This window comes from Patiria miniata, unplaced genomic scaffold (genome assembly GCF_015706575.1).
Source record: "Patiria miniata isolate m_02_andy unplaced genomic scaffold, ASM1570657v1 HiC_scaffold_27, whole genome shotgun sequence".
Taxonomy (NCBI): Eukaryota; Metazoa; Echinodermata; class Asteroidea; order Valvatida; family Asterinidae; genus Patiria; species Patiria miniata.
The window spans coordinates 7,127,541-7,152,564 of NW_024037066.1; the positions used below are offsets into that span (position 1 = coordinate 7,127,541).

The following is a 25,024-nucleotide window of genomic DNA, read 5'->3' on the forward strand; positions in this document are numbered from 1 at the left end:
GTGATCTCCATGGTATGCACGCAAAGCGTATGCGTCGTTGGTAAAGAGATAACACAGTACTGGAACAAATCTAAGGCTGCGCGCGACCCAGGTGTGTGATGGTACCACCCTGGTTTTAGCGCGTCACGCGCGCGTACGAAGACGCAGGGTGATAGTACAAACTTTCACAAGGTTGAGTTGCTGGAATGGACCAATGAAATGTCGCGGTTGCCTGATGAATATTTATGAGGTATAGTAAAAAACAAGCCACACATACATATGGACTGGCATAATTCGGTCCCGAGTGCACGTTTATGCCCCCCCCCCTCGGGCCTGTAGTGACCAGAAGGAGTAATATTTTCCTCGTCCTTTGGCCTCGGGAAATAGGACCCTCCTCTGGTCACTCACAGTCCCTCGGGGCATAGACGTACACTAGTGACCGCATTGCCAGTGTATAACACACACAGTATTTGATTTTTATTCAGGCTATTTGGGTGGTTCTAATGGATATAGAGAGACAGTCTTTACACCTATCTATAAACCGACACTTGTAAAATGTCACGATCACGAACGCCCCGATTTATACCGGTAACCTCGCAAAAGTGCAACCTCTAGCGCCTCTACCGGTACCAAGGCTCCCTAAGTCTGGATAACCTCAACAACCATCGACAAAAAGAAGATGAAGAATGCGATGTAATAGACAACGAAGGAGACGCGATCCAGATACTTCGCGATTTTCTTCCAGTTCCAGGGTTTCTTTGCCTGTGAAAGAGAGGAATAAAACAGGGTATATAAAACCTCGGGAAACAGTCTTAAGTATATGTAGGCTACAGTAGGCACCTCCCTAGCACTATATCCCACCTAGGCCTACGGGAAGCAAGAACACCTCGCCCGAGTTTGGTCTAAGACAAAGAACCTGTATTAATAGTAAATTTAATGACAAACCTTTGACTGCGGTTTTTCCTCGTCCTTTGCTGCATCTCCTTCTCTGTCTTGAGTGAGTCTTGCTTGTTGGGGATCCTCAATGCCAACTTGTGCATGAGGTGCGCAGATCTTACACACGGCCGTGCCTTGTGAGGTTTCCCCGCCATCACCTCTGTGGTAGAGGGCAATAGATGCAGCAGATACCATGACTGCCACACCGACAAGCGCGAAGTTGAAGAGCACGTAACGAATCATGACTGAGGGTTTCTCGCCTCCCGCCTCACTCAACTCATCCTGAACAAGCAGCTGAAAGATAACAAAACCGAAGAAGATGGAAATACCGAAGGAGAGTTTCTCGCCGCACTCGGTTGGCAGCCAGAAGATCATTGAGGCGAGAAGTGTGAGGATCGTGCAGGGGGCCAGTACCGTGTACACGTGGTACTCGGGTTCGCGGCTCAGCGTGAGGTTTACCATGGCCTCTGAGGTTCGATGGCACTCCTCACCATCTGGTACCGGGTGTGCATCGATGCAAGTCAGTGAGAGCATCCCCAGGACCGTGAGGTCATCCAGACGCCAACTGGAGATTGACTGGACCTCTTCGCGAGGTTTATCGGCCTTGGAGGCATCTAACCTCATCACGCTGCTCGGGACGCCAACTGTGCCGACAAGGAACCCGCAGTCTTGGACATCGAAGGGGAACAACGCCTGTTGAAGGTGGCATTGCGTCTCGAAGATGAGGGAGTGAAGCACGTGAAGCACGCCCTCACTGGTGATCATCACTTCTGTATCGTCCGTGAGAAGTCTGGTCTCTTCAAGACTACAGTGCACAAAAATATTGAAATTCAAAATTGAAATTTAGCAGACAATATTGTTCATTTTTTTCCGATTATGTTTTTGAAGGTCTGCCTATCTGTAAGTTCTGTATACAACCTCTTTCTGGTTAGTATACCCAAAACACATCGTGCACCATAATTATGCATGATCTGGTTTCGCTTATAAAAATTAGAAACATGACATTAACGTTATGACGTTAATTGGTGACTACTGTTACATAACGCCAGATTATCAGATACGGCCTGAGGTTGCATACTGTGTCTGATGACATCAGAAACAGCCACGCAACCTCAGCCTGTATTTTGCGTTATCATAGGCGTAGCCAGCGGGGAGGTGGGCGGGGGGGGGCGGGATTTTAATTTACCTCCACAAGTTGAAACGACAGGGAAACTTACGCGTTCATCACCCGGAGTTTGGGATACCAGGTCTTGCCAGCCGCAACTGACAGATACTCCAGGCCGTTGTAGACGTCGGGGTTCCATTTCAACCTGTCATCTTGCCATTTCTGATAAGTATACAGTCACGTTTGATGGAAGTTTTAATCAGGAGATAAAAATGTTTTATAAAAAATATAAAACATTAAATTAATGAAATCCAGTTCGGATCGGATCGGATCGGATCGGATCGGATCGGATCGGATCCGATCCGATCGAATCGAATCGAATCGAATCGAAACGAATCGAATCGAAACGAATCGATTCGATTCGATTCGAAAATCAAATCAATATAATTACATTGACGCCTCCCTTTAAATCCCATTATCCTTATACATAATTTTAATAAAAAGGAAACAAGCAAAGTTTCATGTTCTTACCATGTTAAATACAGAAGCAATTCTAATTTCTTGTTCCTTGGAATCCTGAAAAAATAAATAATAATACAAGTGCTGAAGTTCTTTACGCATCGAAAGAGATATTAAAATCGACAATGACAAATATTTCCTTGGTGCAGCAGTACTAAAACCGCCGGCTTGCGACCCCCCTCGATTGTGGCCCATGCCATGCCTCTCCCCTTGCTCAGTTGTCACGAAGTAACAATCGTTATATCATTGAAACTGGCATGGGACTATGCAAAACACGTTTCAACCGAACGATGTATTCATTTTGAAATTGTGACAATGAGCAAGAAAATTCTAGTAGCTCTCGCAAAGCCATCAACGCAATTGTGCGTAACATTAATTTCATAACTCGGTCATAATGCGTCTTATGCTAGGAGAGGACTTGAATTTAAGTATACAACTGAATAATTTACAAAGACAACCCCCCCCAAAAAAAAGTCGGTTAATATCCATGGATACAAACCGACATTCATTCATATTTCGATATCATGTTGGTACAACTGGAAGAGATTCTGATTGAGACTTGGAGCTCCTCAGACAGAATTTCATGATTATCCCCTCCTCCGCAGGACAAACCACGCCCTCTCCACCGTAAAGAATCCCAACAAATATCAAACTACAAAATAACATTCGTTGACAATTTATCACAAAATGAACAGTCTGTTTTCTTAGTGAATTCTTCCCTCCACCAGATTGGAAAATTTGAAAATTCTTAATGCAAATTCCGAACGCTTTTCATGCTTTTTTTTCTTCAGCTGACTTACAAGATTAAGGATGGTGAAGACATCCACCAGCAGAGCGACTTGCACCGTCTCGGAGGCGTTTCGGACCGGGCGGGTCTCGACATCGTACCCGGCGTTCGTCCACAGATCTGAGACCAGACGAGCCTCGTCGTTCCACGGGACGGCACCCACTGCAGCGATGGCAGGGACTAACACTAAAAGCACGGAGATTACACGGTTCATTTCTGAAAATAATGTCAATTTGAGGGGAGAAGTCAATGACATTGGTTGAAAAGTCGACGAGAGATGTTACTCAGTGGATTTAAACACAATGCAATTAAAAACAACAATCAAATGTAAATCTTATGGGATGGCAAAATTATTAACAGAAAGCAACATCTTGCAACAGAAGTCCTGAACATACATGCGGTGCATCCACACGAGCTTTACAAGAAATAATAGGCAAAAATATCAGCACTGCAAAAGGCATTATCACAGCAGTAAAGAAACTGCATGAACAGACTTCAAGAATTTCACGACGAACTGTTGAAAAAACGTGCATGCGGCGGGATCGCAACTTCCGAAAAAAAGCCTGAAAATCTCATGCGTTCAAAAATCACTCTCACGGTAGGGCGAATGTACTCCTTTCTTTACCAGTTCGATAGACTCCTATCATGTATGTACAATCCGGACAACCTGTTGGTACAATTATCGGCGTCTCCCAGCGAAATTCATCACAGTCTTTCTCATTACAAAACTCTCACCTTTTGCAAACATGCATGCATTTTACAGATTGTAAAGACAAACGTGGCTACACGGCTCTACCTGAATCAGAGTGATTTGTATGCACGGTGTGAGCTCGTATGAATGGAGCTGCTCATTGCTGCATCTTCTTATTGCAGTTTGCTCTGGCGCGCATCAAGCTTATGCGACATTCATCTCCACAAGATCACCGTAAACGACATGCAAAAACATCCAACGAGGCCAGCGTAATTTACCGGGCCTATATACCGCCTCAATTATCTGTCTCCGCTTCAATGCGACGTGACAACATCAACCAAAAAGCACTCAGGCTAGCTCAAGACTATTCATTCTTATTCACTAATCAGTAACAGAATTTTCATTAAAACCTTCCGTAACCTTCCGGGGTGGCCATTTCTCCGGCATCTCTGCTTACCGGTAAAATAAATCAGCTGTTCAGTCATCCATCTTTGACGGTGCGGTGGTCAAGTAAACACTGGTGAATATCAGAAGGAAATCTTCTATCATTTAACACTGGCGTGACTGTTCTCCCTTCCCTCATTGATTGTGGCATAACTGCTTGCCAAATGGTCTTCTGCAGGCTAGTCAAGTTTAATATATACAATGTACATATGCCTGACATGTATCACGTGATTGAAAAAAAGGTCATGTGATTAGTGTATATTCCATGGCGAAAAGTGTGGCATCACAGACGGTGGCCTGTTTTACGCTAGGCATGGTCACAATGTTGCGGGTTGCGGGTTCGAGTCCCAGTAATTTTCCTTTTTTTTTCCCAGGAGTGACTTTCTTTCTTAGCTTTTGTTCAATCAAGTCCTACTGATCGAAGAAATAAATTTTACTTTTTTTTCTCTCTGATTCATGGTTCTTGAGGATTTTATAAAGGGAATCTAAGTCCGAGAACAATTCCGTTACCAAACTGACGCATGCGCATAATGGTCATTAGAACTTGGTTGCAGAAAAAAACATAATTACTAATTGCTCTGCGTAAATGCTTTTAGCTCCATATACTTTCATTTGCATCCGACTTGATAATGCATCGCAGTAATTAAACAAATTACTTTGTACTATACGCGCGCATGAACGCACACCGTACAGCCCACGCAGTGACTAAATAATTATAATGCCTACGTATTAATAAAAAAAAATCGGTATTTTCCATTTCTGGGCAGAATTGATGGCGTGGCAGTTTCTCGGACGTTACGAAGCAGTCGCCTAGCAACGTAGCGTCGTAATCTGGTATGCCAGCTTTGTGTAACAAGTGCACATTTATGTTTGCAAAAAAGGAACACCAGGGCACGGAAGGGTTTGAAAAATGATTTCATTCTTGATTTTCCGATTACAATATTAGTTTCATATTTCAAAAATTGTATCCATCGAAGAATCTTTCCTCGATCCACAGTATGGAAAACCTATTCAATTACTGCCATAACGTACTTGTCCGTTCATGTCCGTTCACTGCAGGAACGTAAAAAGGCCTACATTCCCAGTGACTGCCTATACCAAAAACACGAACCATAAGCAGCGCCATTCTCTTACCCAAAACTGGCTATTTTCTGATATTAGCTGTGGCCGGCTGAATACAACGAAAAAGTGGTGGCAAGGTATGTTTATTTTCTCATGTACAAAGATCATTTTGATACAAATAAAAAGTGAACATAGCCTGATGGAAATTCGACATGATGTTGGATCCACACATAGTGCAGCCATAAAATAATCATGAACGAAATGTAAATCCTGGCAACTTGAAAAACTAGCTTCATACGCACTTTTGTAGGCCCGGAAGTCTCGACACTTGCACACCTCTTCCACAATGGTCGACTGCCGTGCAAAGATGAGAGTTATGATGGCGACTGTTAATGAACAGGCCTGTCGTTATTTTGTCTACATCCACTACGATTAACTTGAACTTCTTTTACGGCTCAAATGACATTCTTTGACGTAGAAATTACGTATACACGCTATGTAAAATTTAAGAAGAACCGTTTGGTACACAATTGACAGTGTCAAAAGCGACCATAAATTTTAAGGTAAAAACGTCAAGTTTATGCCGGGCCTGGATTATCCAAATTGAGGGCCTACGAAATACCACAGTGTGTGATAATGCACAGATCTGCGAGTACCTATTTGGTTCAATTTGGTAAAGGATTGATGAACACAAAGAACACAGTTTCCACTTTGATTTTAAAATCACTGAGCGGTAACCGCTCGAGTGCAGGCACCAGACGCATCGTAATTTTTCAAGAGGGCAGCATGCCCATGCATTATTATAGACGACTGGGTTTTTTTCCCACTCTGACCAATATAGGTGTACACTAAATAGAAAAGACAATTGGATTTCAATCAAGCTTTTCTTTTTACGAGTGACAGTTCTATTGTTCTATTGTTTAACATTTTATAACATTCATCGTCATACATCGTCAATTGTTGGTGTTATATAAATAATACGATCTTAAGTGAGCAGCAGGAATGGAAACAAAGAGAATGTGAAAGGACAAGATGAATTACCCCCGGTAACAGTAGTGAACAGGCAGGGGCGACGGAACGCTTTTCAAGCTTGGGGAGGGGGACACCAAAAAGGGGCACTTATCCAGAAAAAAGGGGTCCCTTCTGTCGGTGTGAAAATGAGAGCCCTTTGTCTACGCAATGGCGGATCCAGAACACAATATATTTCTTTTGGGTGGGGGGGGGCCAAAAAAATTTGGTCCCCCAAAAATTGGGTCCAAAAATTCACAGCGTGCGGTTCGGGGCCCGCTTAAGGGCCCAGAAAAAAATGGATTGTAGATGCTCTGTGGTGCGATCTGAGGCAATTTCTGAACACTTTAAGCATTTTTTTTTTTTGAGGAAAAGATGGTGGTTTTTGTGACGTCACCGGGAGGGGTACTTGTGTTTTTGAGGGGCAGTTTTGCATTACAAGAGAGCAGACAATTTTATTTGTAGCGCGATCATAATGCTTTTATGTGTGCGTTTGAGGGGCATTTTTGTTTTCATCTCAAGGGGGCACATTTATAACCGCGAGAGGGGCACTTTTGTTGGCTTTGGAAAATCTGGGGGGGGGGGAGTGCCCCCTGCCCCCTCCCCCCCCCCCCCCCCCCCCCCCCCCGGTTCCACCGCCCCTGTGAAACAAATTTTCCAAAAAGGCACTTTCACTTTCTGGGTTTGTTTTGGTACTCACAAAAGTCTTCAGTTGACCGCTGCCACCATGTAATGCTTTTAGTAGCATTTAGGAAAGGACAGACAAAAAAACGTGTCTTTGACTTAACCCGAACACTGTTTTATTCACATGCTGACAGTCGTTTAAGTTCATTTAAGTTTATTCCACTTCCGCGTTTTGATACATCGCGGTTACTCGTGTTTGCATGGGCGTTCAAATCTCGAAATGTCATAAAAATCACACTTTCTCATATAACATATACACACAAAATCAAAAGACATGGAGGCTTGCATCAGGGGCGGATCTGGCTTTCAGGAAACAGGGGTTGATATACAAGGGGGGACGGTGAGTGAAGGTGTGCCGAAGGCATGCCCTGATAGTGAGATCAAGGGAACTTCGACCCACCCTCACCCCCGGCCCACCTTGATCCGCTACTGTTCATCAATATTCAAGATTATTAATTCACGTTGTACTTTACATTTATTCGGGCTATCTGGGTGGATCTTTACGAGTGCAAAGAGACAGTCTCTAAACATCTTTATGTAAATGCAGACCCTGGTAAAACTTCGCGATCTCGAATGCCCCGATTTGTACCGGTAACCTCACAAAGCGGCAACCTCTGGCGCCTCACACCCTCACCCGGTAACAATGCTCCCTAAATCTGGATAACCTCAACAACTATCGCCAAGAAGAAGATGAAGAATGCGATGTAATAGACAACGAAGGAGACGCGATCCAGATACTTCGCGATTTTCTTCCAGTTCCAGGGTTTCTTTGCCTGTGAAAGAGAGGAATAAAACAGGGTATAAAACCTCGGGAAACAGTCTTAAGTATGTAGGCTACAGTATACGAACCTCCTTGACACTATATCCAACTTAGGCCTACGGGAAGCAAGAACACCTCGCCCGAGTTTGGTGTAAGTCACAGGACCTGTACTAGTAAATTTTATGACCAACCTTTGACTGCGGTTTTTCCTCATCCTTTGCTGCATCTCCTTCCCTGTCTTGAGTGAGTCTTGCTTGTTGGGGATCCTCAATACCAACTTGTGCATGAGGTGCGCAGATCTTACACAAGGCCGTGCTCTGTGAGGTTTCCCCGCCATCACCTCTGTGATAGAGGGCAATAGATACAGCAGATATCATGACTGCCACACCGACAAGTGCGAAGTTGAAGAGCACGTAACGAATCAGGAGTGAGGGTTTCTCGCCTCCTGCCTCACTCAACGCATCCTGAACAAGCAGCTGAAAGATAACAAAACCGAAGAAAATGGAAATACCGAAGGAGAGTTTCTCGCCGCACTCGGTGGGCAGCCAGAAGATCATTGAGGCGAGAAGCGTGAGGATCGTGCAGGGGGCCAGTACCGTGTACACGTGGTACTTGGGCTCGCGCCTCAGCTTGAGGTTCACCTCAGTCTCTGAGGTTCGGTGGCACTCCTCACCATCTGCTACCGCGTGTGCATCGATGCAAGTCGGTGACAGGATGCCACGGACCGTGAGGTCATCAAGATGCCAACTGGAGATTGACTGGACACTCTCACGAGGTTTATCAGCCTCGGAGGCTTCTAACCTCATCACGCCGCTCGGGACGCCAACTGTGCCGACAAGGAACTGACATTCCTGGACATCGAAGGGGAACAACGCCTGTTGAAGGTGGCATTGCGCCTCGAAGATGAGGGAGTGAAGCACGTGAAGCACGCCCTCACTGGTGATCATCACTTCTGTATCGTCCGTGATCAGTCTTGACTCTTCAAGACTACAAGTACAAAAAATAGACATTCGAAGTCGCAATTTAAACAGTATTGTTTTATGCTATTTATTTTGTAGTTCTGAATACAACCTCTTAATTCCCAGTAAGTACGATACACAAAACATATCGTGGTACAATAGTGCATGACCTGCGCTTCCAACAAATATATGACATGAAATCTCTGCCTGTATCTGACGTTATGTAAGAAAAACCACCGATTAACGTCATAACCTCAATCTGCATGACCTAATAATTACTCAATCATTGTGTGAAGAGAGACTTTGATGAATTAAACAACAGGGAAACTCACGCGTTCAGCACCCGGAGTTTGGGATACCAGGTCTTGTCCGCCGCAACTGACAGATACTCCAGACCGTTGTAGACGTCAGGGTTCCATTTCAACCTGTCATCTTGCCATTTCTGAAAACAAGTATACAGTCACGTACGCTATATGGAATTCTTCGTCAGGAGATAAAAACAAATTAAATATTCTAAAAAGTGAAATTTCAAGTAGATCGTTAAAGGGAGAAACCCAATTTTAAAATATAAAATTCATCAAATAAAAATATAAAAGTTTACTAAATGAAATGAAATGAAATCAGATCAGATCAGATCAGATCAGATCAAATCAAATCAAATCAATTACCGTTACACCTCCATTATCCCGTGGACATTAAAAGGGAAACAAGCAAAGTTTCATGTTCTTACCATGTTAAATACAGAAGCAATTCTAATTTCTTGTTCCTTGGAATCCTGTAAAAATATATAATACAAGTGCTGAAGTTCTTTACGCATCGAAAGAGATATTAAAATCGACAATGACAAATAATTGCTTGGTACAGCCCTGCTAAAACCGCCAGAGACCACCCCCCCCCCCCCAATTGTGGCCCATGCCACGCCTCTCCCCTTGCTCTGTTGTCACAAAGTAACAATCGTTAGCATTGAAACTGACATGGGTCTATGCAAAATACGTTTCAACCTAATGATGTATTCATTTTGATATGGTTTGGAACAGTGAGCAGGAAAACTCTAGTAGCTATCGCAAAGCCAGCTGTGCGTAGCATTAATGAATAAATGAGTAATAGACGTCTGATATGAGATGACTTCAATTTAAGTAGAACTGAGAATTTACAAAAAAAACCACAATGGTTTATATCCATGCATCCATATTTCGATATCGTGTTAATATGGCACAACTGTTAATAGATACTGATTGAGGATTTGTAGCTCCTAAAACAGAATTGCCTAATGATCCCCTCCAACGCAGAACAAACCAAATTATAACCAACTTATTTTTTTATCATAAATTCTCCCACTCCACCACATTTGGAAAATGGGGAATTTCTGATTGCAAATTCCGAACTCTTTCATGCTCTTTTTTCTTCAGCTGACTTACAACATTAAGAATGGAGAAGACATCCACCCGCAGAGCGACTTGCACCGTCTCGGAGGCGTTTCGGACCGGGCGGGTCTCGGCATCGTACCCGGCGTTCGTCCACAGATCTGAGACCAGACGAGCCTCGTCGTTCCACGGGACGGCACCCACTGCAGTGATGGCAGGGACTAGCACAAGAAGTACGGAGATTACACGATTCATTTCTGGAAAAAAAATAATGTCAGTTTGAGAGATGTCCAAAAGAAGCCTGTTAAATCTCATGCCTTCATAACTGCAGGGCACACGCAAACCACATACTCGATCCTTCCTTTCTCAGTTCGATCATGTACGAACATTACAATCCCGACAGCTCTTGGGACAAATAACGACATCTCCCAGCGAAATTCATCACAGTCTTTCTCTGTTCAAGACTCTCACCTTTTGCAAACATGCAAGCAATATACAGATTGCAAAGACAAACGTGGCAACACGGCTCTACCTGAATCAGAGTGATCTTTATGCACGGTGTGAGCTCGTATAATGCGAGTTGCTACATCTTCTAACTGCAGTTTACTCTCGACCGCATCAAGCTATGCGACATCTCCATAAGATGACCGTAAACGACATGCAAAAACACCCAACAAGGCCAGCGTAATTTACCGGGCCTACCGCCTCATTTATCTGTCTTTACGTCAATGCGACACGACAGTGTCAACCAAACATCATCACTCAGGCTAGTTCAAGATTATTCATTCCTATTTGACCAATCAATCACAGAATTTTCATTAAAACCTTCCGGGGGTGGCCATTTCTCCGGAATCTCTGCTCACCGATGAATTAGTCAATACATCAGCGGTCCAGTCATCCATTTGCGACGGTACGGTGGTCAAGCAAATACTGGTTAATAAGGTGATCATAATAAACTGGTATATGCCTATAATGCTCTATATCACTGTAACACTGCCGACCGTGACTGTTCCCCCTTCCAACCACTGGTTGTGGCATAACTGCTCAGGCGGAAGTGCTTCAAGTTCCCCCTTACTTTAATTTGCAACCTCGCATCCATTTTGCTAATGCATAACAGTAATTACGAAACAATTTATTTTATGCATCATGATTGTGCACGCACGCACGCCATATCGGTACAGCCGGCCATGCACTGACTCATAATAATAGACCTCCGTATTAGGCCTAATTGATATTTTCCGTTTCTGGGCAGATTTAATGACACGGTTTGTAGGGCATTACTAAGCAGTAGCCTAGCAACGTAGGAACGTTTTTCTCATAGAATACAAATATCATTTCATACACATAACAGGTGAACATGTCCTGATGGACTATTCGACATGATAATAATAATAATAGTGGCATCTTATTAAGCGCAAACAGGTCCATCACTCGGTGACGCTCATGGCGCTATACAAAGAGTAAGTACAAACTACAAAAATTATAAATGACAAAATTATAAATGACAAAACTACAAATTATCAATGCTAGGTCCAAGACATATGAATTGCAAGGTGCAAGCCGAAGAGGAGATACGATGTTGGATCTACAGTCATAAAAGAATTATGAACTATGTAAATCCTAGTTATCATGAACTAGGTAAATCCCGTAAGTCTAGTACTTGAAAAAAGGAGGTACATGTACATACGTACTTTTATGGACTTGAAAGTCTCGACACTTTAAACCCAATACGTACCTCTTCCACAATTCTGTCGTCTGTCTTGCAAAGATGAGAGTTATGATGGCGACTGTTAATGAACAGGCCAGTCGTTATTTCGTCTACATCCACTGCAATTAACTTGAACTTGTTTAACTGGCTCAAAATGACTGTCTTTGACATACAAATACGTATACAATGTATACGACGTGTAAAATTTCAGAACTTGTGGTACACAATCGACAGTGTCAGTAGCTACCATGAATTCAAGTTTAAGCACAGAGCTACTCGACCGGGTACCAATTTGGTTCAACCAGACAGTCTGATGGTTGTGTTGTGTTTGGCCTTTGCTCACGGTAACCCACTTGTGTATTCGTGTAAAGGATTGATGAACACAAAGAAGTTGGTTTCTAGTTTGATTTCAAAATCACTGAGCCGTAACCGGTCGAGTGTAGGCACCAGACCAATCGTAAATTTTCAGGGTGCACCCCTGTATTAAAATTCCCTTAGACACCAGCGCTGAATGCCCATGGTTCAAAATTCTTTTACAAATAACTCTCACGGGTATTTTAGGCTGCACAGAAAAATGATGATCAACATGTCATCTTCCATTTTCTTTTACATTTTTAGTGGGTTGACGATCGACTTTTCGAGAAATTCTCACCCAAAGAAGACGACCCCTATATTTCCCAATAGCTGAAAAGTAGCCATCTCGAAAAACGATCCCTCCACAACAGTGGCGTAGCCAGGAATTTTTCAGTGGGGGGGGGGGGGGGGGGGGGGGGGGGGGGGGGGGGGGGGGGGGGGGGGGGGGGGGGGGGGGGGGGGAACATTTAATTGGGGGCGTCATGCAGGGGCGTCAATCGCTTCTCAAAAGTGGGGGGGGGCGGACATACCTTGATCAGAACTTATGCGAAGCGCGAAGCCCTTACGGCGTGGGGTTCGGGGCCCGCTTAAGGGCCCCGAAAAAAAGATTTTGATTCTAGATGTTCTGTGGTGTGATCTGAAGCAATTTCTTACCACTTTCCTCCATGCTTTAACTAATATTTTCTTAGCAAAAGATAATTATTTGGACATCGTTTTCGAGGTTGGAGTCATTGAATCAGCTATCGGTATTCTGAGCTATAGGCGTGGGGTTCGGGGCCCGCTTAAGGGCCCCGAAAAAATTGGATTCTCGATGTTCTGTGGTGTGATCTGAGGCAATTTCTTACCACTTTAACCAATAATTATCTTAGCACAAAAGATAATAATTCTGAGCTATAGGCGTGGGGTTCGGGGCCCGCTTAAGGGCCCCGAAAAAATTGGATTCTCGATGCTCTGTGGTGCTATCTGAGGCAATTTCTGACCACTTGAACCAATATTTTCTAAGCAAAAGATACATTGTAGTACATAATAGGGCCCTGTAAATGAGACACGAGGTCAAAAATCTGGGGGGGGGGGACATTTGATATTGTGTCCCCCACCCTTCAAAAAGTGCCACGGGGGGGGGGATGTCCCCTGTCCCCCCCCCCCCAGGATTGACGCCCATGGCGTCATGTAGATCAATGATAATTTTTTTTTAAACTCTAAATCTCAGTGGGGGGGGGGGGCGACTGGGGGGGGGGGCGACAAGGTTTGATGGGGGGCAGTCGCCCCCCCCCCACGCCCCCCCACCCCCCCCCCCCCCCCCCCCGTTGGCTACGCCACTGCTCCACAACATGGCAAAAAAGCGCCATTTTGGGGCGCAATTGCATCCAAAGTGCTGAGAATTGGAAGCCCCAAGTCCGGGCCAGATATGTTTTGTGGTCATTTTTGGATGAAATTTTCTCCCAAAAGTCATTTGAGTACCCCCATTTGAACTGAAAATGAAAGATGACGAAATAAGCTTTAATTTGTTGGGTGTCTCAAATCACTTGGAGATTTGTGAGTATTTTTTTTCCTGATCTTGAGATTTGAGGGTATTTATCACTGACGTCTATGGCAGTTTATTTGCTGGTCTGCAACCCTCGTGAATGTTAAAGCGCGCCCTCTCGCGCTGCAAGAAAACCTGAGTATTCCTTATTCTATCATGATATAACCCAGTCTCCCAACGTTCAGTGATTGGATTATTCTTTCAGAATTTCATTGAAAAAGGGGCTTCTCTGTAATAACATTAATCACATCATTTCAAAATTGCGAACTTGTTCGTGCTCGAGGGATCGACGCAAACATTAAGCAACAGTACAATGTACGCGCGTTGCGTCAATCTACCATTAAACTTAAAGGGCGCCCCCTATAATAAACACGCCGTAAGCTTTGCGCGCGCACCCACTCCCAAAATAATATGTACATTGTACATGTAGGTTTTTTTGTTCAGTATTATTGTTGAGGGTTTGTGTATAGTTTTCAAACTTTCTGATCGTTCGAATACTGTAAATTACCACAAAATAATGTGAGATAACTGGCACAACTAAACAACGAATCTGCGCTTGACAACTTTACAGATGAATAAGTACAAGTCTTGTGCAAAGCAAGACAGTAATTTCATCCACACATGAAGCACAAAGTGACAAAAGATACATACTGATCAAAATTTGCATCATTTTAAATTGGTCACTAGTTTTCGTTGATCGTCTGACGAGTTGCGCCGAACCTGTCTGGTTTGCTGTACGCAGCTCCGCCCATAGCTCATTTGCATGACAAAGCGAAAAACAAAAGTTTAGAAGTTGTGACGCACTTAGATCTTTGTGGACTGCATCTTTATGTGGCGGCTGCGCTGCCAAAATACCTTCAAGTTAGAAATGTAATCTTGTTTTAAAATCACTCAAATATAAGGGGAAAAGGCAGTACGGATAAACAAATTAACATCACAAGTTAATATTTTCTCTGAGGTTTTATATTCTAATCTTTTCTCTATCTCTTCGTTCTCGTTTGACCAAATTGCTCTTTAAACTTTGGACGACTATAAATATATTACAATCCTATGTGAATTTTACCCCCCTGCCCCTTCCCAATTTATTTGTCCTATAAAATATTAGTTTCTCTTGCTATTCCTGGGTTAAATTCCAGCTTTTAAATATCGATTTAAGTAAGGAGAAATTTAATGTGATTTTCAACATTTTGGAGACCAAAAAAAACAAGATAAACCCGATCTGCATAATCGACCATGACAACTGCAGTTAAAACCGCGCATTCTTTGTGCGCGGCTCTGATGCGTTTGTACTTTTGTACACGTAACACGTTCTGTTCAACGCCACCCAATGACGATATGCACAATCTGAACGTGTTCCCGCGAAACGCAAAAATCCCAAGCGAGTGCCCTTTGTGACACAGCGCATGCGCACTTTCCCCACTGTCAACCTCGTGAAGCGAACAAAATGTCGTCGCCACCAGCCAAAATAAGGAAAGAAGAGACGAAAAACAACGGCCAAAATGTCGCCGAAGTTGAAGGTAAGCCCGCCCAGGGGATTCTGTGGGGTATATCGAGCCGGCCAGTGCGGGTAGTTTGTCTCGGAAAAGGCCGGTTGGGGAGGAATTTGCCATTCAACGTGTGGAAGTCGTGGTGGCGTCCATTGTTTTCGGCATTGTGTGCCTGATAGAAATACATGTGGAAAGCATGGCGTGCTCATGAAGATCAATTTGGCGCGCGTGCATTGTATCTGCGAGAGCAATGAGTCGGAGGTGTATTTCCGACACCAGTGAATAGTGCTCTGAACTCAACAAGTGCATTGGTGAATTTCTTCTCAAAATTCACCATGCTTGCGTTGCATATCTTTGATATCGTTAATACTGTGATTGTTTGGGCCTATATTCCCCTCTTTCAGTTTCCCAATGCTAATTCCATTGTAATGTGGACCCATTATTTTTTTTTACTGGCAACAGAACTGTGTCTGTACTGACTGTAAGTGTATTTGGAAAAACTATCATGACTGTTGCAACCTGACGCGACTTTTTTTCTTCATATATCATCTCAATGAAGGTCAGTCATTCCAAATATGACGATAAGACATGAATCTGGGACTGAGAAACATTTCCAATTTTGTTAGGAAATACTTCATGTACTTAGAAAATTGTCTGGACCCTCCATAGACTTTGTACACAACCGCTGAAGTGGCGTCAGGTTGCAAAAAAAAATTCCGTGTATTTAGAGCAAAAAAAAGTCATGTTTCCTGAATTTAAAATCTAGACTATTCTGTCCCTGCTGTTTGTCATGGAAGCTACTTAAATAATAACCACCAGGGAAAATTAACCGGTCAAATGTGCATGACCAACGACCTTGAGAAAAATCCTGCCTTGATTTTGGACAAACACCCTCCAAATTGCCCCTGAAAATTACATGATAACTAGACATCCAGATTTATAAACCAGGTAAATAGTTTCCATAGCAAGTAACATGTGAAATAAAAGTCCAGATTTCAAATTCAGCGAACAAACGTTTTAAGCATGAAATTACATCGCTGTGTGACTCCATTGAGGAAGTCCGATATTTGAGATATGTTTATTCGGCTAAGTCAGCCTAGATTATTTCAGTACGTACAAGTTATTAAGATGCAGAGTTTCAAACAGAATTTGAGCTTTGGTGGTTGTAGTACTAGTTCATTTAGATGACATTGGATCCAGTTGGAGTTTATGCTTCAAATTTGGGGGGAAATGCTACAGGGGAGATTGACGTGATTTGATGTTGGAGAGGACAACTTACAATTCTCATTTGTAAATGAGAATTATTTTGAAAATGAAGTTGGAGGTTATTTTTCTAAGATTATGTTTTTATATTTGACCTCGTGATCTCCAGGGAAACCCTTCGAGGAGTCTATGGTATACCTCTGACTTTTCCTGGAGCCACTCTTCTCTTTCAGGTGGCATAGATGGGTTTGAAAATGGATTGGTTTCTTACTTACTCTACTAAGATAATTCCACTTTTTCTCTTTCTCTTTTTGACTCAGAAGAGGACGTCAATCAGGTGGCGGTGCAAGCCATCGACAGCGTTCAGAGCGAGATCGACGCACTGAACGAGCAGGCCAGTGAGGAGATTCTCAAAGTTGAACAGAAGTACAACAAACTGAGGAAGCCCCACTTCGACAAGCGGGCGAAGATGATTGAGAAGATTCCTCACTTCTGGGTCACGACCGTATCCTTTCTTATTTATAATGTGTAATTGCAGAGATCACAATTTCATGGAGGAGCAGAGAGTAGTTTTTTAAGGATCAAGTTAAGCACTGAGCACAACATTTTGCATAAAAAATTAATCAAACTCATGTTTTTGTCTTGTCTAAAGCCCACATTTTTGCCTTGAATAAAATGTTTTGCATTCCGTGTCTAATGGGCTTGATTTTAAGATGCTTGCTAGGTTGTAAAGGGTTTCTAAAATAATAAAAAATTGCATCCTCTCTCCTCCCCCCCCCCAAAAAATTGTGACATGGGCCCTTTAGCTAGGAACCATCCTCAATCTTCCAAAATCCTCCTAACAGAGTTAATTTTGGAGGATTGAGTAGGGTTAGGGTTGGTTATTTTATCTCGCTTGGGTCTGTATTTTGAAACCTTGCTGTTCTGTGTTGCTGTATTGCACAATTATTGTTTTATATTTTACAACCTTTTTTATAAAGTTTTAATTTATGTTATAATCATTTTTATCAATGTCAGGGCCCTATATGGAGGACCACCGAATAGTGAATATAAGCTACTCTGGATAAATCTTACAAATAAATTAATAAATAAAAAAAAACAATGGAATTACTTCTTTCCATGTGATAAAAAAAAGTAATTTTGAAGTCTGGCTCCTTGACTCGCTCGCTCCAACTACCAGTTCTTACACCATCCCCAAGTGTCAATGTTATTAGATGAGCAGGACGAGGAGGCACTGCAGTATCTGACCAAAGTGGAGGTGCAAGAGTTTGAAGATATCAAGTCGGGCTACAAAATCTTATTTGTGAGTATCAGGCATGAGATTTTTAAGACTTTGGTCGGAATTCAGGCTTTTTGAATCTGAGAGAAGGACATTATCAATACAGAAAAAAAATATTTTTCAGACCTTCCGTCCCATTTTCAGATTTTTTTTTATTGACGATTTTGTCCCTGATGAGTATTAATTTCAGGCAAGTTTACTTTACAATCTGGCCTACTTGAACTGTAATTGACAACTTATCCAAATTACATTTCGACTTAAGTTTATTATGTTAATATGATACCTCGGGCACATTTTATTTAGCAACTTAATCCAAATTACAGTTAAAGTAGTTTTTCGTTAGGAATCAGAGATTTTACAAATTAAGGCTAAAAAAAAAATACTCGGTCAACCTTCTTTTTTTTCTTCAAATTAACACGGAAGCTACAACAGCGCCCTCTATTGTCGCGCCTCAAATTTTTGTACCAAGGAGCACCAAGGAATGGGGAAATTGCACCAAGGCAAATGATAAAGGGCACCAAGGCAAATTATGGAGGACACCAATGTATAATGAGGACACAAAAAAGCAAAATAGTACCCACCTTGTCTGTACAATACAAGCTTGAAAAAAAAAAAACCGCGTCGCCGCATCAATTCCGGAACTTCGGTCTGACCAGAAACCGACTATTTTTTTTGTTGGCCTAATCCGACATTGCAATTAGTACAAAAAAAAGTTAAAAAATAGACCAGTTTCTCTGCCCGCTTCATTTTTCTCCACCCTCTTCTTTATTATTTTTTAATTTTTTAATTCATACATTTGCAATTTGTTAAGCTATGCTGTAGCTGTGTAGAAAGGGTGACAGATCCTTTGGACTCAATTTCTATCAGCAAAGGGTCGAGAAAATAGAAGAATCCATCCGTCATCTTGGAAAATCCGGGGGGGGGGGGCAAAAAATAAGGGGCTGCTTTATTCACTTTTTCAAAAAGCCCAGATAAAAAACTTGCTTATTTGTTACTCAGCCTTGCAGTGACTGCTTTCCCCCCCCCCCTTCTTTTTTTTAACGCTTTCTGTTTGTTTCTTAATGTTCTGAACACGTCACTAAAGATGAATAAATCATTAGAAAGACCAAATGCAGCTTTAGAGCTTCCCAACTCGGTGGAAAGCAGCCCCAATAATCACATAAAGTTTGCAGCTCAGATCGGTCAGCAGCAGAAAGCATGTCAGTCATGATTGCTTTGGGCTCAGGCTGAATTTAAGTACATGAAAGTAGAATGCAGAATATCTGTGGTAGGATTTACAAGATAGCGTAATTTAAAAAAAAAATTTAATATACATGCATGTATATATACCATTTATTCAGGTGTTTTTCACTTTGTTTGCTTGGTTTTTTTTCTGCAGCATTTCAAACCTAACAATCCATATTTTGAGAATGAAGTTATCCACAAGGAATTCCACCTCAACGATTCAGGGGACCCATCATCACAGTCGTCGGCCATCAAGTGGAAGCCGGGAATGGTAAAACCAAATTTTGGGAATTTTGGGTTTTTTAAATTTTTGTGTTAACTAATAAAAAAATTACCACGAGCCCAAACAAAATCCAAATCTGGATTTTAATGAAGTAAATAAAAAGTTAAGTGATGGGACATAATCTCCTGATAATTATTCTGGTAAGAAATCCGCTGATTATGGGAACGACTGAAATCACCATCCCCGTCAAAATGTGGCATTGGAAACAGATATTGAATATTTTCCAATTATTCACCGTATTTGTCAATCAGAAATGGGATATGCTCACACAAAGTGTGTCCAGGAAGTTTATTCACATTGAAGAGTGTGGCATTTTTTCGTGTAAAGCACTCTAAAATTATTGTGTCCGTTGGTGTTGTTCATGCAGGTTTGTGTTTAATTACACGGTATTCACATGGGTTGAGATTCGATCCACTGTCACAGAGTGAGTCTCTGTACTGATGATGTCACACTTTGTTTACATGTGCACTTTCCTATGGAGCCAGTGGGGGCCCACGGTCCACTGAGCACCATAGGAGAGCACACACGTAAACAAAGTGTGACATCATCAGTACAGAGGCTTATTAGAAGGGTAGAAAAGTAACACAACACGAATTTGATAACCAGTCCCTATACCAAACAAGTGAATTCCTTCAGACCATATATATATGTTAAAAAGAGACATAAGTAAAATACAACGCAGCAGCCTGACTCCCCTTGTTATCTTGTCGGCAGGACTTGACCAAGAGAAACACGGCCGTCCAGCAGAAGGGCATGGCCCAGAAGAGGCCACACACGGACAGTGAGAGCTTCTTCTGTTGGTTCAATGACCACACAGATGCCGGTGCCGACGAGCTGGGCGAGGTCATCAAGGACGACATCTGGCCTAACCCGCTCCAATACTTCCTGGTAAGCCATCTTGGTCTGGTACCCAGAGGCCTCCTTGAGGTTCCTGTTTACTCCACAGCTTGGTACCTTGCTTTTGATGTCGTTAGTTTATGTGCATAAAAAAAAAACAGTTGTAATGAAGGCCCATTGATGCCATTCTGGCAGCCATCTCGGTCTGGTACCTGAGGCCTCCCCATTGGCTTCTGACTACTGCAGACCTTGGAACCTTGCCTTGGCTGACATTACTATGTATTTGTTGTTTAGCATCTGTGGAAAATTGTGTAAGGCTCCCCATTTCCCTGATGGCCAGGAGCTAAAATAATAGATTCTATTGCACAAACGTGGATCTTCAAAGACCGGATGGTTAATCTTCACCTCCCTTTCCAATTGAATCCTAAATCCAACAGTTAGAACAAAGAGGTGTTTTGGTGAATACCTATATTGTCGCGCCATGTCGAAAATTACCCGCTGTAGGATCGTGTCGGATTTAGCAGTGTTATTATTCTTAATAATACCGTGCAAATTTTTTTTTAAAAAGGTAATGCAACCAAAAGCTTGGTCGACATTTTCGTAATTGTTTTCTTCTCCTCGCTTTTAGATTCCTGACGGAAAGGACGAAGGCGATGAGGACAGTGAAGCAGGAGATCTAGATGACATCGCCGAGTATGGAGAGGAAGACGACGATGAGGACGACGATGAGGATGATGATGAAGATGATGAAGGGGAGGAGGGGCTAGAAGACTTTGAGGGAGAGGTACGTAACAGGGGAGGAGGGACTAGAAGACTTTTAAGGGGAAGTAAACGGAGAAGAGGGGTTAGACGACTTTGAAGGGGAGGTACGTAACAGGAGAGGAGGGGTTAGACAACTATTAAGGGGGAGGTACGTAACAGGAGGAGGGGCTAGAAGACTTAGAGGGAGAGGTACATAACAGGGGAGGAGGGACTAGAAGACTTTGAGGGGAAGTAAACAGGAGAGGAGGGGTTTGACGACTTTGAAGGGGAGGTACGTAACGGGAGGAGGGGCTAGAAGACTTAAAGGGGGAGGTACATAACAGGGAAGGAGGGGCTAGAAGACTTCCAGGGGGAGGTACATAACAGGGGAGGAGGGGCTAGAAGACTTGACGGGGCGGTATGTAACATGGGACTCTTCCTCCCCTCAAAGTCTTCTTGAAGACTTTGAAGGGGCGGTACGAAACGGGGGAAGAGGGGCTAGAAGACTTTGAAGGGGCGGTACGAAAAGGGGGAGGAGGGACAAGAAGAGTTGGAAGGGGCGGTATGAAATGGCGGAGGAGGGACAAGAAGACTTTGAGGGGGAGGTACGTAATAGGGGAGGAAGAGCTAGATACTTTGAAGAGGAGGTACATAACGAAGACAGGAGAGGAGGGGCTTGGAAATTTTGTTTGGGAGGTACTTGATTGGAGAGGAGCTAGAAGACTGGGTGTTATTTAAATTCTGCACCATCAAAAGCACATTTGTCTACTAATGCATGTCACAGGACCGTTCTCTGTGCAGGAACTGTATACAATGTATTAGAGGTCTGTTGAATCAAAGTCAAAGACTTTGAATGAAAGGTTTGATGAAGTTTGTCTGACACTTTCACAGGGGGATGAAGAGGATGTACCCGAGGAAGACGAAGATGAAGAGGGTGATGCCTAGAAAAACCATCTCTTAGTTTCCCAGCAACGGTTACCACAGTAACGCATCATCGTCAACACCACCACCACCAGCATCATCATGAGGAGTTGTACATTCACTATTTCTACTGGAAAATTTAAAAAAGGGGACAAATTGAATGAACTCTCCAGGAACCTTTCTCTTTAGGATGGCAAGGGGTAAGATCATACACAAAATATTGTATTTTGCTGTTGGATTGAAACACTTCACATTTTTTTGTTAGTGACCCCGCCCTGTCATCCATGATTTATTCGATGTCCTAGACTAATATTAATGTAGTAGTAAAAGCGCCATGCTGTTTGTTTGGGTTTTTTTTATTTAAGGATCCCAAACGATTTTAATTCATACAAAGCAGGTTGGATTCCAAGACTGACTTGTTAAGTGCAGGAATTTTTCTCCATCTTGAGTGGGAAATAAATGATTTTGTAAAAAAAAAGGATTGCTTATTGACGTTCAGGGATGGTACTTTTTCCGTTGTTAAACCGATTTTGACTTTTCACCGCAAACTTGAAAGTTTTGCGAGCTTTTCAGCTTTCCAGTGTTTTTTTTTTATAATTTATAGTAAAAGGTGCCACAACACACCCCCAGACTCCAATTTTGCTTTTGAATCAAGATAAATTTCGTTCCCGTCTTTTGGAGACGGGACAGCATGTTTCTCCAAAGGAAAAGTATCATCCCTCTTGTTTCATTTTTTAAATTTTTTTTTTGCTGTTAAAATATTACATGTAATGGTATCTGTAGATGAAGTAGAATAAACATTCCTCCGTGTTTGCTAAGTATGGGGCTTTATAAATTGAAGAAATCTCCACATTTCAATGATTTCTACTGACCACAGTTGCTCAGAGACACACGTTTGGTTTTTTTTTTCATTTGCACAATAAGTGTTCACAACAGTGTCAACTTAAAAATACAGATGAGGATTCAAATTGTGAGGCGACTATAGGCTCCGTGCGTGAACAAGAGGGGGCGCTTTACTGGTATAGCGCAAAGTACGCACGACCACTTTTATTCTGAAGGTGCACAAAGCCGGCCGCGTGAGCGTCAGACGTCAGTACTTGTGCACGGAACCAATAAAAATGCTTGAAAGTTGAAAGTCTGTATTACGCAGGTTTGGGTTTCATTCTTATCGAGGCAAGTGTTTTCAAGCTCTTGAAAAACACTTGATGAGTAGGCAAATCCTTCATACAAATGCTTGAATCATTTCAAAAACACAAAAAAACTTGAAATCTTTGGGGTCTGCTGTAGTTGATGTTTGATGTATGGCTTCTTTCCCTCCTATGTTTTGGTTTTCTTTTTTAGTTACAATTATTTGGTATTTTTTCCCGACTTTAATCTCAACCTCTGTCAGTTTTTGTTCCCTATAGTGTCAGGGAAAGCAAAGGGGGAAATTAAACTGCGTCTGTGTCCTTTGTGTTTTATACATAGTGTTGAATTGGAGATCGTTTTATAGTTCTCCATCGTAGAGTGCGATTCACATGTTTTTGTAATATGAGAAGAAAAATTAATTCCAAAATAAAATTGGGTTTTTGTGAATGTCATGGAAATTAGAGTGAGAACAATGTGCATTTTGCATTTGTGATTTACTGGTTGGGTTATTCTGACTCCTTTAACATTGGTGCACTTTCAAGATCATGACAACACAACTGTACAACACAAGGTATAGTAGAGTGTGTTTACAAGTCTGGTACCCATGATGTGATGACCAACTGTATAGCACTTCTGTACACGGGGATCTAGACCAAGTAGCCACTATGTCAAAACCGGCTATGACTTTGACTGGTGAACACGAACCCAATGACAATTGTAGCCAGAGCCACTGACAAATTATTGGCTTCACACTCTGTGTTTTGTAGTTTTGTAATGAAATTATCAAGTCTCCAGAGTTCAATATTTGTTGCATCAACAGGTGGATATTTTATGTGAATTGCAGAGCTTTTGATAATCTTAGCTTTGGATTCGTGCATATCAAGAATCTCATTGGAAATCACATAATTAAAAAGATGATGTCCAAAATTTGCCGAAGTCAAAACTTCGAATCACTCTTCTATTTTCTCCAATCAACTGAAAATCAGATGCTACCCATTTGAAATTTGAAGACAATTCACCCAACTCCCCCCTAGGACAAACCATCGTTCTGTAATTTAGCTTATCATATTCACTCTACCTCCATTAAAGATTCTTTTTGTAATTGGTGATTTGTTAAACTGTCCTAATGTATAAAAAAAAAATAACACCTCAAATCTTTGAACCAGTTCTGGCCCATCAACCGAACCCATAATTGAAATGAAAAAAGGGAAATGTCAAATGTCTGTAAATATGGTGACTTATTACTAAGACTAATGCTTAAGGTTGTGTTATGAACTTGAAATCTTGAAGTCATGTTGTTCATGTACATGTCTTACACTTTTGTCAACGTTTTGATGGGAGGTATGTCTATGCATTCTCTGTGCGTTCAGTCGAATAAAAACAACAAAATACTCGGAAAAGCGTTCAACCCAGAATTATTTTGGACCTTTTGATTTTTTGGTGTGTTTACGTGTTTTTTTGGTTAGATTTTTTTAACCGGAGTTGATACCTCAAATAATAAAGAGCCGCACCGTCTCGTAATCTTTGAAAGTGTCAACATTATTTATTTTTCTGCCAGATTGGAAGTTTGTTTAATATTTAAATATAACTTTAGACAGCAATATCAAGAATTTTCCTTTGAAAACATCTTAGCTTCAGTCAGTATTTATCTAATTCCAAGCACTGCTGATTTAAACATCCTCGAGATCAAGTTCTGTATCTTTAAGACAAATTCATAAATACCCGAGACAGTTTACCATTTCCTATTGGTCGAGAGCCCCGTCAAGAGCCGGAAATACACTGCTGCGTTCTGCGCCACATCTCACAGTACGCAACGTGCACACTAATGTCCATATAAGGGGATTTTAGCACTACGCACGCAAGGCACATATAGACATGGCCAGAGGGGTATTTCACAAAACATAAAGTAGAATGATTGAACAAAATTGTTGGAAATTTTTAATTTTTGATGTGTTGCCTTTTTTTAACAGAAAGGTATTTATAAATGGGAATAAATATTTGTTTGGCTGGTATTAAACATGTTTAAAACTGGCTAG

General features: G+C 42.0%; 3 protein-coding genes across 4 annotated transcripts; 1 reads left to right on the plus strand and 2 right to left on the minus strand.

Annotated features, from left to right (window-relative positions):
• Positions 1 to 559: 559 nt before the first annotated feature.
• On the minus strand, positions 560 to 12,364 carry LOC119734624 (acetylcholine receptor subunit beta-like). The gene is made up of 6 exons (XM_038208160.1): positions 12,034 to 12,364; positions 3,340 to 3,542; positions 2,552 to 2,596; positions 2,133 to 2,242; positions 925 to 1,720; positions 560 to 741 (listed from the first exon to the last, which is right to left on the minus strand). Exons 2-6 carry the CDS (start codon positions 3,538 to 3,540, stop codon positions 619 to 621), a joined length of 1,275 nt encoding a protein of 424 aa, XP_038064088.1. The 5' UTR covers positions 3,541 to 3,542; positions 12,034 to 12,364; the 3' UTR covers positions 560 to 618.
• Positions 7,764 to 11,152, minus strand: LOC119734623 (acetylcholine receptor subunit beta-like). Its single transcript, XM_038208158.1, has 6 exons — positions 10,831 to 11,152; positions 10,353 to 10,555; positions 9,665 to 9,709; positions 9,267 to 9,376; positions 8,167 to 8,962; positions 7,764 to 7,988 (listed from the first exon to the last, which is right to left on the minus strand). Exons 2-6 carry the CDS (start codon positions 10,551 to 10,553, stop codon positions 7,866 to 7,868), a joined length of 1,275 nt encoding a protein of 424 aa, XP_038064086.1. The 5' UTR covers positions 10,554 to 10,555; positions 10,831 to 11,152; the 3' UTR covers positions 7,764 to 7,865.
• A 2,850-nt stretch (positions 12,365 to 15,214) lies between the features above and the next one.
• On the plus strand, positions 15,215 to 24,509 carry LOC119734222 (protein SET-like). 2 transcript variants are annotated; one of them, XM_038207591.1, is made up of 7 exons: positions 15,215 to 15,402; positions 16,899 to 17,080; positions 17,756 to 17,878; positions 19,233 to 19,349; positions 20,076 to 20,249; positions 20,827 to 20,982; positions 21,831 to 24,509. In XM_038207591.1, exons 1-7 carry the CDS (start codon positions 15,330 to 15,332, stop codon positions 21,882 to 21,884), a joined length of 879 nt encoding a protein of 292 aa, XP_038063519.1. In that variant the 5' UTR covers positions 15,215 to 15,329; the 3' UTR covers positions 21,885 to 24,509. The 2 variants fall into 2 exon arrangements, with proteins under 2 accessions (XP_038063519.1, XP_038063518.1); XM_038207590.1 differs by having other exon boundaries at positions 15,221 to 15,402; positions 16,896 to 17,080.
• The last annotated feature ends 515 nt before the right edge of the window (positions 24,510 to 25,024 follow it).